Source organism: Haliotis cracherodii, unplaced genomic scaffold, assembly GCF_022045235.1.
Source record: "Haliotis cracherodii isolate W230 unplaced genomic scaffold, xgHalCrac1.p SCAF_1, whole genome shotgun sequence".
Lineage (NCBI taxonomy): Eukaryota > Metazoa > Mollusca > Gastropoda > Lepetellida > Haliotidae > Haliotis > Haliotis cracherodii.
In genome coordinates, this window is record NW_027266264.1 from 45,178,862 (window position 1) to 45,194,538 (window position 15,677).

The following is a 15,677-nucleotide window of genomic DNA, read 5'->3' on the forward strand; positions in this document are numbered from 1 at the left end:
TCGCCCTGTTTTTCAAATAATGATCCTGTCGCGTGCGGCTGTATTTGAAGCATCAATATAACGGATTGGTGTCTATAATGCATGTGTTCCGCTGTGACTGTTGGCAGATAGAGAGCTTCGCGAACGAGCTATCGCTGTGAAGAGCTTGGAGCTTACTGACCTAAGGGAAGTGACTCTTATTCCCAACCACAACTTCCTGTCGTCTGCGTTCGATGGAACTTACACACCCGTGCCTAACATGTTCCAGTTTGATAATGAAAATCAGAACAACTTCAATTTGTCATCTGGAGACGGTGAAATTACAAATGGGTTGTCAGTTTCGGATGCAGAGGGGAATCAAACAGACAATAATTCAACAAGAAAGCGAAAGGTAGATGAAGAAGGATTTGTCCATCCGACAACACCAGACATCCCCAAATCGTCCATACGCTATGGGCTCCCCTCAAAGCCTTTTGGATTTGAAAAGCTTATAAACCATGATCAGGATATACTTGCAGAAGATGCAGTTCGACAGAATCCCGATTTTGATGAAACCAATGAAGAAAGTAATAATACGAGACGCGAAGAAAGTGAAACGGTGATTTCATCCGAGGACGCAAAAGTAACAGAAAACGCTTGTGTGGAAATATACACGGATTCAGATTCTGAGAGAATGGGTGACAAATCGACAAAGCATGATAAAGTTTCAAAACTTATAATAGAGTTGTCTGCAGAAGTTCGAATGGCTACAATGCAATTTGCCGAAACGTTTGAGGACAGTGAAAACTATGAGACATTTTGTGTATCTCAGCTTGATCAACTAATTTCAGAGGCAGTCAGTTTGGAGGAAACACTGAAAAATCAGAAAGAAGCTCTTCGTCAAAGACTTGGTTTCATATCGAGAACACTACAAGAAATGTAGTTGTTTTGTACAGGCTATGTCAATTTTCGAAATTGTAAAAAAACTGCTCAATCGTTAGATCAGTTTGTGTAAGATGATTATGATCTCTCAATTACTGCATTTCATTATTCGCGTGTAAGCTACTAATGACTAACAATGACAAAGTTTCTTTCGCGATCTTGTTTTAAAGTTTGACATGATATTGTTCTATTTAAATTAAAGCTAACTTGTGCCTAATCATTGTGCTGTCTTTATTTCTTTTTCATTTCTGCAGTCAAGTCATTATGGGGCAGTCATGATAGTTAAATAACAATGTAAGACAAGAATCAGCTGAGAGACATAAGCTGGTATATTTGAACAGTCATATAGCTTACATGATGTTAATCCCTATATCTTGCAATAACACAAACTGTTAATCCCATCACTGTATTAGTTTGTCGTTGCTCTTGATGTTAGACTGAGGTATGTGTTTGTTCATGAAAGATGTTTTATAAAGTTTGTCATTAGTCTATTGTGTTTTCTCAATAGTTGAACGTTAAATCCCATGGCGTTGATGCAAGCAGTCTGGGTTCTAGGAAGATACCAATTTATGAGGATAGGTCATGTGAAAATAAATGCTTTTAATTCATAATTTTTCGAGGACACAGACTGATAAGGTTTTGGAAAGCAAGACGGCTTCCCCCTCAAAAACACCACTGTATTTCCTTTTCGATCCCTTTTCACAAAGTTCACTTTCGATGAAGTAAAGCACTCTATTTGGAGGGAAGAGATTGGTATTTATATGTAAACAATGTTTTGTGATCTGTAGCCAATCGAAGGTGTAGACTGCACTGTAAACACACTACTGCGCACGTTAGCAGACTTTCCGTACAGGACGATAGGTAGCCAGTAGTGGCGTTTAGGAAGACTGATATTTAACGAGGATGAGGTGACAGGGCAGACTGTTTCGTCGTACCCCGACAGCGTGGGGCGATTTTCATACTAATAGCCACTGGTTTGTCTGACAGGCCTGTTTTTAACTGGCTGTTACAGGAATGTTGCTGACTGGCATCACATCTTACACAGTCCCTTCAAGATATTGCATGTTTTTCATCTGTTTGTTAGTTGTTTTACGCCGCACTCATCAATACTCCAGCTCCATGACAACAGTCTGTAAAGAATCGAGTCTGAATCAGACAATCAAGTGATTGACATCATGAGCATTCCATCTATGTAGTGAGATACAATGACATGCATCAACCATGTCAGCGAGCCTGACCGTCCGATCCCGTCAGTCATCTCTTACGACAAGCATGGGTTGCTGAAAGCCTATTCAAACCCGGAACCTTCTCGGGCCATTTTTTTCTGTTTCATTTTTGACAGGTCTACACATTTAGATAAACATATATTTTTTGGTGATACTGGGCGTTTTACGCAGTTTACACATATTTGGCCAGATATAACAATGCTTCAGAAAAGCCGACGTACTGACCCTTTAAGCATCACTCACCCATTTGCTTGCTAGGTGTTGAAAAGCTGTGGTATTTCCATCCTGAGTTTGTCTTTCAGACAAGCATATTACTTTGGGGACTTGCTTGTATTTCCCTAAAAATTGATTTTTTGTTTTATTGCCAATCGTCATACAGTTGAGTAGAGGAAATTAGAGCACTCTTAAGCTGTGATGGTATGACCCAACATTCTGAGTTAAGGTATTTGTTACAACAACAATGTTAAATTCATAAAGGGTGAGTTGTTGTGAGCTGGTTATCTTGTGAGAAGAGGGTATTAAAATGATCAAAGTCACCATAAGTTCTTTTACTAACAAATAATTAATATGTTGTTTTAATAAATACTCTGCCCTTTGAGGTTATGAATGTAATTCATGTAATCCTATGAAAGGAGACTAGAGATGTTTGAGATGAGAAACTATTTAACTGATGAGATGCATTTTGTGATCACACACATATGTATAAATACTGTATCAATTGCTTTTACATCATTCACAATCATAGCTCTGCGACTTGTAGAATATGTTACGTCAGCCCGCGGTACCCGCCAGGTTTTCTTTGAAGGATACTTGTTCAACAAGAATGCAACAAGACAGACAGCATAACACTGGTGTTGTGTAATTAAATCTTGCTCCGGCAAGTGCACTACTGTTGGTGATTTTTGTGAGGAATGTGTCAGAGCACAACCACCCCCCGCAGAATTCAAACCGAGTTCGTTTTGTCAGCAACATGAGGAAGAGGGCAAGAGAGGAAACAACCCCGATACAGCAGCTCCACAACCAACAGGTCGCCGACGAAGATGATGCCCAAGCCCTCCCTGCCTTCCCCAGCTTGAGCTGTGCCCTTTACCGCCACAGAAGGAAGGCCATACCTGTCCTGCCCCAAACCAGAGCCCAAGTGGACCTAGATGATGCCTGGAGCCATACATCAGATGGGGACCGCTTCCTCCTATTCAGCGATGGAGAAGAAAATAAGGTCCTTGCCTTTGCCACAGATGAGCAGATACAGATCCTACAAGGTGCTGAGACGATATACATGGATGGTACCTTTACCGCCTGCCCTGCCCTTTAGGATCAAGTGTACATACTTGACGTCAGAACTGGATCTGTCAGCTATCCTGTAGTTTATGCCACCCGACCGCCAGATGACAACGTACAGAAGACTGTTCAGCCTTTTAAAGACCCATGTTGCAGACACCCTGAACAGAGAACTTGCCCCCTCTCGCCTGCAGACAGATTTTGAACAAGCAGCAATCCGTGCCATCCAGTTGGAGTTCCCCAACGCTAAGGTCAAGGGCTGCTTCTTCCACTACACCAAGCCATATGGAGGAAGACACAAGACCATGGGTTGGCTGTAGCCTATATAAAGAAGATCAAGATGAAGTCCAAGACGCCTTGCTAGAAGCGATGCAGCACACACCTGATCTACCCAGAGCTGAGACCTTCAACGACTACATGGTATTGACTTGGGTAGATTATGATGCTCGCTTTCCAATTCTCCTATGGAATCACCATGACACCACTGGCCTGAGGACCAACAACAACCTGGAAGGCTTCCACAAACAAGCTGAGTCTTCCTCACCAACACCCCAACATCTACTGTCTGATAGAAGTCTTCCGAATGATTGAGAAAGCTGACATGGTGAAATTGGCGCAGATCAACCTCGGTGCACCTAAACCAAGTAGAAAACGGGTCTACCGTGAGGCTGACAATAGACTCCAGAGACTGAAAGATCAACTGATCCAAGGAAGGAAAAGTCCAATCCAGTTCTTTGATGTTGCAGGTCACCTATTAAAGCTTGGATAGCCATTATCCGCAATTATGATGCTTTGAATGTTGAATGTTATTAATTCTTGTTAAACATGGTTCATCTTTATGATATTATGTTGAATAAATCATACTAATTTATCAATTACTTTTCTGCCTTTCAATTTGTTTTCCTAAAATCTGCAAATGAATTAGATCATTCATAATTATAATCCTGGTGTTCCCTATAATTCAAACTTAAACATAAACACAGTTAAGTGGAACATTCCATATGGATAGGTAGAAGACAGGGGATAAGTGGTCCAGTCATGCATATGCTATGTTGTTAAAAGCTGTATGACAAATGGCCTGTATGACTGAGGGGATGATACCTTTTTCAACAGTATAACCCGAAATTATCAATTTATACATCGTATCCATAAATTACCCACTTACATTATTGATTCGCAGCATATATAGTTCTCTTGTTACGACAGTATTAATTTCATTTGATTAGAAAGTTGATGTTTCTGTTGGCATTGATCCACGTAATGCCCCAATTTCACTACGACCACATATCCCGAATCACCCCGAATAGGAAATGTTTCATGTTCGTAGATAAATCTCAATCATTTCTTGAAGTTCTTAAATGAATCTTATTTGATTCCAAAACATTCGTCATCCATTCGTACTTAATTCTTATGTTCCGTAACAGCTTCATAATCGTTTCTTTTGCATTCTTGGCTATTCTTAGCGATTCGTGGCTCCCAAAATTTCTTGTCCTCAACCCGAAAACATCCCGAAAGAGCCACGAATGACCCGAGTCAACTAGGAATCATGTAAGAATTAAGTCAGAACAACACGATTTCCAAAGAAATGGTGGAAATGATGTGTTGGCCAGCGACCGGGGGCTTTTTAGTCTTTCAGGACCCAAGAACATGCCAAAGTGTCAGGAAAAGTACCGATTTTCGCAAACTACTCGTAAATATGTCGTCGTAAGTTTGTCGTAACTGCTTCGTACCTCCTACCGATTCTTCATGAAAGTTTGCATTATTGGCCGAATCATCACGAATTTCGAAAGTTTCCAATTCGGGGTGATTTGGGATATTCGTGGTCGTAGTAAAAAGGGGGCATAAGACTATTAAAGTCCTTGGCGAAATTTCAAGAATGGAGAAAAATGGCGTGATTATCAAAGTAGAACATTCTGAGTGGGCTACACCAATAGTTCCAGTGGTCAAACCTGACAGATCTGTCAGAATATGCGGCGATTTCAAATCTACTGTAAACCCAGCTTTAAATGTGAACCAGTATCCACAAAACAAGATTGAAGACATGTTCGCTCAACTTGCCGGAGGTCAGAAATTCTCAAAGATTGATCTTGCTCATGCTTATCAACAAATGGAGGTGGATGAAGACTAACAGAAACTACTCACCATCAATACTCTAAAAGGACTCTACAGGTACACAAGACTTGCTTTCGGCATTGCTTCAGCTCCTGCAATTTTTCAAGCTACAATGGACCAAATTCTTCAAGGTTTGCAGAAAGTATTATGTCATCAAGATGATATTCTAGTGACCGGTTCAAATGATGTGGTTAAAGCGTTCGCTCGTCACGCCGAAGACCCGGGTTCGATTCCCGACATGGGTAGAATGTGTGAAGCCCATTTCTGGTGTCCCCCGCCGTGATATTGCTGGAATATTGCTAAAAGCGGCGTAAAACCATACTCACTCACTCACTGTGTTGTCTCATGTGATGAGTGATGGTACTGAACGACCGATTGCATTTGCTTCAAGAACACTGAACAAGGCTGAAAAGAGATATTCACAAATTGACAGAGAAGCCCTAGCAATTATATTTGGTGTGAAAAGATTTCATCAGTATGTGTATGGTAGGCATTTCACTCTCGTGACAGATCATCGACCTCTCACTGCCTTGTTTGGTAAGGGACGGTCAGTACCATCATTAGTTGCTGCTCGTCTAAAGAGATGGGCATTGATTCTCAGTGCATATGATTACAAAATTCAGTTCAAATCTTTCTCTGCCAATGCAAATGCTGATGTGTTGTCTCGTTTACCTCTACCTGATACAACAAAATGTGTGAATGATGATGTAGATTTGTTCTATGCAAGTCAGTTTGAACATCTGCCTATTACAGCAGGTGATGTGAGAAATGAGACAAGGCGAGATCCTGTTCTTTCACAAGTGAACATGGCAGTGATGAACGGTCGGGATAAAGATCACAGTGAGAACAAAATAATGAAACCATTTCACTCAAGAAGATATGAGCTTTCCATTCAATTAGGATGCATTGTATGGGGAATGAGAGTAGTGATTCCTTCTAAACTCAGAAACGGTGTTCTAAATGAGTTACATGGTGGTCATTTGGGAATTGTGAAAATGAAATCAGTTGCTAGAAGTTATGTGTGGTGGCCTGGAGTAGATGCTGATATTGAAAGTACTGCAAGAATGTGTATTACATGCCAGAAAGCTCAAAATGATCCAACAAAAGCTGTTCATCATTGGTCATGGCCATTAAAACCATGGTGTCGCATTCATTTGGACTTTGCTGGTCCTTTCATGGGTCACATGTACCTCATTGTTGTAGATTCTCATTCCAAATGATTAGAGGTGATTGTTATGAATTCAACTACTGCTGATGGGACAGTGAAAGTGATGAGAGGTTTGTTCGCGAAATATGGATTACCACTGCAAGTTGTTACAGATAATGGTCCACAATTTGTGTCAAATGAGTTTGAAACATTCTTGAGAAGTAATGGTGTAAAACACATCTTATCTGCTCCATATCATCCTGCTACAAACGGACTTGCTGAGAGAGCTGTTCAATCCTTCAAACAAGCTATGAAATCAACTAGAGGGGATGATGCAACATTACAGAAGAAGATTGATAGGTTTCTGCTAGCCTATCGTTCTAGTCCCCATTGCCCAACTCAAGAAACTCCACCAAAACTTTTTCTTGGAAGAGAACTAAGATGTAGACTTGACTTAATCAAGCCTAATCATGCTGATGTTGTTGCTACAAAACAGTCTTCTTCATTGTGTCAACCTGGCGACACAAGACAGCTAAATGACAATGATAAGGTGTGGGTGCGTGAGTACAACAGAGAAGACAATTGGACTGCTGGCAAGGTGATGACAAAATGTGGTGAAAGACATTATGATGTTGACATCGGCAATAGAACTGTCAAGGGTCATATTGATCAATTAAGGTGTAGAGATGCAACTAGTAACCATGGTAACGATAACATGATTGTTCAAAGTGACTGTAGTGCAGGGACTGAAGAAAGTATCAGGGTCAACAAAGGCGACCCTATCGTAATATCAAGTGCATCACAGCAATGTCATGAACACCAGCGTGAAGACAGTGAGGTGACAATTGCAAATGTATCAGCAAAACAAACCGTGAGACATTCAGAAAGAGTGAGATAACCTCCCGATAGAATAACCCTGTGAGAACACAATGTAGAAACTGACAGTTTTGACAATTAAGTCATTGAATAAAGTTGTGGTTGAAAGTTGTTACATTGTTAGATTATAACTTTAGAAAATAACCCATAGTACTGTGTTCTGACTATTGTAAATGTATTGGTTAGAGAAGTAGAAAGTAATTTCTTTTAAGGGGAGAAATGTTGTACATGTTAGGTATGTTTATATTGTAAGTGCGCCAATGCGCACATGCAGTGACGTCACTTTAGGTGCGACATCATTATGCTGTTGTAACCTAGGCAGCTGTGTGAGGCAAGACAGTTCTCCATTAAACAGTGATTGAGCCAACTGCGGTTTTGTTATGTATTGAAGACTTGATGTTCCTCCAATGTGCGGGTCGGACAAATAACATAATACATACACAACAGTTTGCTTCACCGGTCATCTGACGTAAATAGAAATAACCTTTGAGTCATGCTCATTATGCATGAATAACTACTGTATCTGACGGTATGACTTTAGTGAATGTGATTAAGCATTCTCATCTATCGTGTTATACTATTAGTTAATGGTGTCTTTAGTTGCCGTATATTGGGCGAGGTGTATATATGGTAACAAAAATGAAGAAATAGCATAATTATCCCCACATACACGCAGCCCCCTAATCCTTTCGCTAACAGGTGTATTTCGCTGTAGTTCGGATGTAAAACCGAGTATATTATCAGTTTTTAAGCTCTGCCCTTAATAAATAAGTATTCATTACGAATCATGAGGTATGATTTTAATGAGTGATAGCCTCTTAGTCCCGATACGAGACTCAACGCGTCATTTTCTGGGATACCTGTTTGTCATGCAATGAAACCGGTTTGTGCTAATCCGGATTCAATTGTAAAATTTGCCGCTTTCGTAGCACGGATCACGTGACCAGGAATAATAAAGACGAGAACGACAAGAAGAACGGTAGGTTATTTTCTTCATAATTTGGTCAGTAAAGACAATCATGATTTTCATAGTAGGTTTATAGTGTCAAGAAGATAGTGTAGTTTATGATGGTGACTGAAATCACACGTGACAAAATTATATTCACCCGCTTTACTGCGAAATGACGTCACAAGTGCAACAGACAGGTTTCACACACGAAGCCAACATGGTATAGAGCTATATACCCGTCGGCTGGCTCAGCTCGACTGACTTTGTGGCTGTTTATGTTTGTGAAGTTGTAAACGTGCGTCCATCGACAAACTGCAGTTCCTCGATGCAGACCACAAGTATAAACAAGACAAATGAAAAATTACAAATTAAACGTGAGGCATCAAAACGTATTGTGAAAACATCACATGCTTTGAAGTTTCAAGTACCTTCACTCAATTAAGTCAATGTCAAGCTGAAACTGTGTTTAAGACAATATTCAACAGTGAATAACTGTCCAAGACAATGACAATGTACATAAATCATATATTCTACAACATAACATGTAAATAAAGCATATATACTTCTACATTAATCATTCTTATTGTTATTATAAATAGAGGTGCCGCTTTCGTCGAACAAATGAGTTGCCATTTTAGCCTGAGAAGTCGGTGATGTTTTGCAAAGGTGCCGTTTTAGCCTGTACCCCTTGTAACTATACCGGTCAAGATTGGATATGGTTGATGTTGGCAATATATGGGAGATCTATGGTATTTGAACAAGGACCAACACACAACTGTCACGTATGTAACATTCAATACAAATTAAGGGTACGTGGCTATGGAACCAGCATAGAGAACGTTTACAGCATAACATATAATGTATAAAGTCTTTATTTGCGGTGATGTGAACGGTGTAATGTGAACACTGATGTGAGCATTTCTATCTTGAGATTTGGACACGAATGCTCGTTAGATGCATCAGTGAACTTGATTATTCCCAAACATAAGACACTCTTTTTGTGGTGCTGTTGAACATTAAATTATCATAATTTGCATTATTCTTTAAATTGATTTCAGTTCCTCCTTGGAATAATAAACCCTTGTTTCTGTCTTTAATTGCATATCTATGACCATATTTTTAACCATTGCATCACATGAATGTGTAGAGAAACACTGCTTATGTATGCACCTTATAGGTACAGGGTTACAGGGACGATTGCGTTGGGGGGGGGAGTATATGTATCAAACCTTATAGGTACAGAGTTACAGGGAAGATGGGTGGATATGCATCTATCTTACAGGTACAGGGTTACAGGAAAGATGGGGGGGATAGCGATATATGACCTACATACCTGAACCTGGTTTTACAGTTTTAGGGTCAGTGGAGCATATCGTGACAAACTTGCACACACAGGGACTTGATCACCTATCCCTTGATGTAATATGTCAACATTATCGTTATTCATGGTCATGATGGATCTGTGAGTTCGCAAAATCTTTTTTAGAACTGTATATGCGTAACTACAAATCAGTTTGTATACATCAGGTCATTTTTATTGTTTATGTTTTGCTGATGTGAAATAAGTCGAGAATTTACCATTCATGAGGGTGGTGGGAGTTTGATGCTGTTTTTAGCAATATTCCATCCACATCATGGCCGCATCTAATGAGGACCATGAAGGAAGAACGCACCAGACGAAGGCATGTAGATATGTTGGGATGTATCTCAATGGGACATGTAACTATAGAAACTGACACTCTAAAACCTTGAATTTGGACAATATTGGCCAAACATACTTTTTGCTTGAACAACCTATGATTAAAGGCTATGTCAGAGCTTAGTAAACTAAGGTTTTGTTTGGTTTGTTGTTTAACGCCGCACTCAGCAATATTCTAGCTAAATGACGGCGGTCTGTAAATAATCGAGTCTGGACCAGACAATCCAGTGATTGATATCATGAGCATCGATCCACGCAATTGGGAACGATAACATGCATCAACCAAGTCAGCGAGCCTGACCACCCGATCCCGTTAGTCGCCTCGTGCGACAAGCATAGTCACTTTTTACGGCAAGCATGGGTTGCTGAAGACCTATTCTACCCCGGAATTTTCACGGGTTAGTAAGCGAAGGAGATTCTCTAGCAAAATGCTGCATGTACAATACTGCTACACAATACCAGGGAGATTCCCTCACAAAATGCCGCATGTACAGAACTGCTACACAATACCAGGGAGATTCTCTCGCAAAATGCCGCATGTACAGAACTGCTACACAAAACCAGGGAGATTCTCTCGCAAAATGCTGCATGTACAGAACTGCTTCACAAAACCAGGGAGATTCTCTCGCAAAATGCCTCATGTACAAAACTGCTACACAAAACCAGGGAGATTCTCTCGCAAAATGCCACATGTACAGAACTGCTACACAAAACCAGGGAGATTCTCTCGCAAAATGCCACATGTACAGAACTGCTACACAAAACCAGGGAGATTCTCTCGCAAAATGCCACATGTACAGAACTGCTACACAAAACCAGGGAGATTCTCTCGCAAAATGCCACATGTACAGAACTGCTACACAAAACCAGGGAGATTCTCTCGCAAAATGCTGCATGTACAGAACTGCTTCACAAAACCAGGGAGATTCTCTCGCAAAATGCTGCATGTACAGAACTGCTTCACAAAACCAGGGAGATTCTCTCGCAAAATGCTGCATGTACAGAACTGCTTCACAAAACCAGGGAGATTCTCTCGCAAAATGCTGCATGTACAGAAGTGCTACACAAAACCAGGGAGATTCTCTCGCAAAATGCCACATGTACAGAACTGCTACACAAAACCAGGGTAAATGAAATAGGTGACTTCATTGACAGAATGCCAGTCTCCATTCAGGGGATCATTAGATGTGTGTATTTGTTACCATTGATACAAAGTGAGCGGAATGATATACCGCGTTTAAGTACTAATGGAGCTGTTTTCTAGAGTATTGATCAGTATCGGGGGAATATTGAACTTACAGAGAAACTAACTTCGAATCGGCAATATCGTTGAATTGATGGAGAATATAACAGGTTTTCGATTTTCTCTTTTAAATTGAGTGTCATGGCATAATCAAATAACTTCGGCCCAGTGCCTGAGTGGATTAGCGAACCTGACGAGTAACCTGCTGCCACACATTATACTTGTATATGGTGTTTATTTATAGACACTGTTAAATTGTTTATAGGGATGTTTAAGTATTGCAACCATTGGCTGATATATAGCCAATACTAGTTAATATGTTATTAGTTTGGATCAATAGGAATATAGTAATCTATCAACAGTAAGTGTATAGTGTACATACATGACAGGCGCTTCAGGTACACGAAATGTTGGGTACTTTTAATGTATTATATAAAGTGTGAATTGAAACTAAACCGATTTTATATATCGTATTACATGATATACATATGGTATACAAGAAAAGCGATATTGTATGTGTAAGAAAGGGATTTTAATGGTTGATGTACAGAAAGCGGTTCAAAATGCACCATATACAATCTCTTTAAAAAGTCCCAGTGATACAGATAAGCAGCGTATTTGCATAAAATACCCCCCGGAATTTTCAAAACCCAATTACTTGGGTACAGAACTTGCATACAGAATCACGTGCATTAAATGAAAAACTCAAATTATTAAAACAGCACGCATAAATACCTAATGAAGATTTTTCAGCATGCATACCGGTACAAAGGAGCTAATTTCCTAAATACAATTACGAGAAAATTTACTTTCCGAGTCAAGCCTATAAAATTAGAACAGTTATATACATGTACATCTAAAACGTTATTTCTTTTTTAAAAAATCTTTAAATGTTCACTTATTTGGGGAAATACCCAATAGAGTGATGACAAGATGAGTGGAAAAATATTGGTTACACAATGAAAAATGTAATAACCCAATTAAAATAAATTGATAGGCATTACTTAGAAGTTGAAGGTTGACTAAGTAGTCACAATTTATGGATAACAACTTCTTTAATACTGTAAAAAGCGATGTTTCGGTATAGATCCTTACACCATTGTCAAGCAAGACTGAATGAGGTTGTTGTTGTTTGTGCATTAGGTGTTTAAGAGGTCGCCTTTTGCCTAGGCAATTTCAGCTGACCTGTCCCTCTTTGGGACTCCTGTGTGTGAGAAGGGTTCACATATCTATTGTGAGTTCGGTGTTCACATAATTTCTGTTTTTGCATTGATATGATTTCTATTTTCTTATATTGATATGATTTCATTTTTATCCTTGGCTGCTCTTTATATACGTTCGAGCAGCTGTCCATCTCGCAGAAATAGAGTTAGTTTGGCCTTCGCTATTGCATCTCTTGGCTTTAGGAGATCTATGACAGATAGCGGATCTAACTGCAATTCTTGTTTTAACCTAGCCCGGGCTGGGGCATGGTCTTGACATTCTAGTAAGGCGACACTTTTTTTATTTCTTGGTTTACGGATTTCAAACTCATTTCAAAAGTGAGGCAGGCCAATTAAAAAAAAAAAAGAAAAAAAAGCCTCACATTTTTTTTACCTGAATTTTGTCCTAAAAAGTTAGGTAGGTATGAAAAAAAATATCCTGTCGTAATAAAAGTAAAATAACTCAATTTTTCAAGAACATTTTATTATATCCCTTGCACTCAGCTTGTGCAGGGATGACAACATAACAATATTCATGCCATGGGTGGAAATGCATGAAAGACGCTGCTATTTTGGCAGCAAATGCATGGGCAACGTTTAACTCTTTCAACACCAGCCAACCAGAAGATTACTGCTGTGACACCAAGTTCCCAGAGACTGTTGTGTGATAAATGAAACCAACATTTATCAATGAATTATCTGCTGAAATTAACATCTTTGCTACTACATGTTTGGCCATACACTATTTGAAAGGTCTAATTAATCCTATTGTTTATAAATATGAAAGTTATGTGTATTTCATTATTTAAATAATTCATGAACAACTAAATAAAGTTCGTTTTAAATAAATAATAATGTAAGCTAAAACATTCATAACGTCCAAATTTAGCGCAAATCTAACGATTTTTTCGGCAAATATAAGAATTCATCTACCTATTTGTTTTTAATTTTCATTTGTTTACGTTGAACATTATTTTAAAAAGAATTACAAATAATATCTGTCATCACCCATTTCCCGATGATGGCTGTCCGCTCACTAACATGAGGAAATACCTCGGTTTTCAAAGCTTCGTATGAATAACACATACGTCCTGCCATGTCAGTATACATTAAAAAAACTTATATTGTTTCACCGACAAAATCTGCTACAAGGTTAGCGATTAGTCAAATTTAAGCACGTGACCTAAGGCAGCTAATCAAATTACAGCAAAGATAATTTTCAGACTTTGGCGAAAGGTTTGTGTTAAATCATGTTATTCTGAACGTTTTAGCATGAAATCGCGATCTATATTAAAAATATGGAACTTTATGGATGCATAGAGCTAGGTTACAAGCTATGACAAAGATTTCTTATGCATATATTTTGGCATTAAGACATCGTGTCCGAGCCGAGAAATCCAGGCGACGAAAGCCGAGATGTCATTTGACTTACGATATGCGATCGCACGAAAAGTTGGAAATAATAACTAAGATGTCAGTTTGGCAACTTTTATAGATACATTTTTGATGATTTTATTACTTTGTAAATAAAGACGTTTCAGCCCGTGAGGACCCGTTGTCGAAGTGTGTCCGAGAATTTTATTTTCAATAACATTGCGGGAAATAGTGTCAAGTGAATATATTTTTAATCTATAGATAAAAAAATGATAAAATCAAATGGAATAGGTATTTCAGACATTGTGAAATGTGATAGATTTAATAAATGAATGATATGGCAAGTAGGTTAATATAATTATAAACTATTTTGACGTGGCTTGGACGGTTTACCGTGCGGTGTGACTTGTGGCTTTGAACGGCCAACAGTGTTGAAATACTTAAACTGGTCACCACTGCGCTTTGCGTTGACAAGCTTTGATGGTATAAAGAAGGATCCCAGCAAGAAATATCAGAGTGACTTCCCTTTGCTTTACGCTCGACGAGGAAAAGAAATCTTTTTTTGTTTGAACTTTTTGTCGAAAAGATCGGTGGTAATAAAAAAAAGGGTAATTTTCATTTTTATTTTTTTTTAACATTTGGACTTTGAAAGAGCGGCGCATCCGTAAACCAACAAATAAAAAAAATGTCGCCTAACAGGTGGTCAATGGTTTCAGCCTGATTGCAAGATGAACAAACCTTGTCAGTGCTTTCTGTGACCAAGTCTGAGGCGTGAGATAGCAATTTCAATTTTCTTTTCATTTGAGTATGAGTTTGGCTTTTGTTGGACCTTGGGTTGAATTTTGTATAGCCATCTGCCGATCTTACTTGCGTCCCATTTGCCATCTTTCTGCTATGGAGGCTTTGATTTTGCTTTTTATCTCTAGTTTACTAAAGGGAATTTCCATGAATATCTATGTGAGAGGGGATCCAACACAGCTCCACCTGTTGCCCTTGGTCCGATAGTTTTGTATATTCGTATAGAATATTGTTGAGTGTGTTTGGCCTGGAGTTTGAGTTTCTGCCACTGATGGCCTGAAGTGCACTTAGCGAGTCTGATAGGACGACTGCCTTTGCTTCCGGGAGGTCCGGTATGAGTTTGAGTGCATGATGAATTGCCTCCAATTCAGCCGTGAATACTGACTGACCATCAGGCAAGCGAACTGAATGTGCTTGGGGTTTGGAGCTGTGGATATGGATCCTGTAACCAGCACTGTTGTTGATAGGATTCTTGGATCCATCAGTGTATATATGGGCCCAGCTGTCCCAGGTAGTTTGAATTTTAGTGATAGCTACTGATCGTAGTAGGGTTGGGTTTTCTCTTTTAGTGACTTCTGATGTTAAAGCAGTGTCAACTTTGGGAGTTTTTAAAGTCCAGGGAAGGTGTAACCCTTTGTAGTGACTTTCTGGAGGCTGAATGTCATCGCAATTGTGACTTCGAATGAGTTCACTTACTAATATCCCAGATGTCTTTAGTGAGGGATTTTTTCGAGCTAGGGCTTCATCTCGAGTGTTTTTGTCTTGCCATATCTTTTTAACCAAAGGGTTTGATGTTCGTCCCCAGAACGATAATATTGTCTGCTCTCTTCTTAGTTTCAATGGGAGTTCTCCCGTTTCTACTTGTAGTGCTTC

At 39.3% G+C, this 15,677-nt stretch overlaps 2 protein-coding genes across 2 annotated transcripts in view; both read left to right on the forward strand.

Annotated features, from left to right (window-relative positions):
* The first annotated feature begins 209 nt into the window (after window positions 1-209).
* LOC139464673 (uncharacterized) lies at window positions 210-1,107 on the forward strand. The gene has a single exon (XM_071246198.1). It carries the CDS (start codon window positions 239-241, stop codon window positions 899-901), a length of 663 nt encoding a protein of 220 aa, XP_071102299.1. The 5' UTR covers window positions 210-238; the 3' UTR covers window positions 902-1,107.
* Window positions 1,108-8,446: 7,339 nt separating this feature from the next.
* Window positions 8,447-15,677, forward strand: part of LOC139478260 (cornifelin homolog A-like) — a 58,358-nt gene continuing 51,127 nt past the window's right edge. The window contains exon 1 of the mRNA XM_071260676.1: window positions 8,447-8,518. The gene's annotated coding sequence lies outside the window, so the exon portion shown is untranslated. The remainder of the gene's footprint in view (window positions 8,519-15,677) is intronic.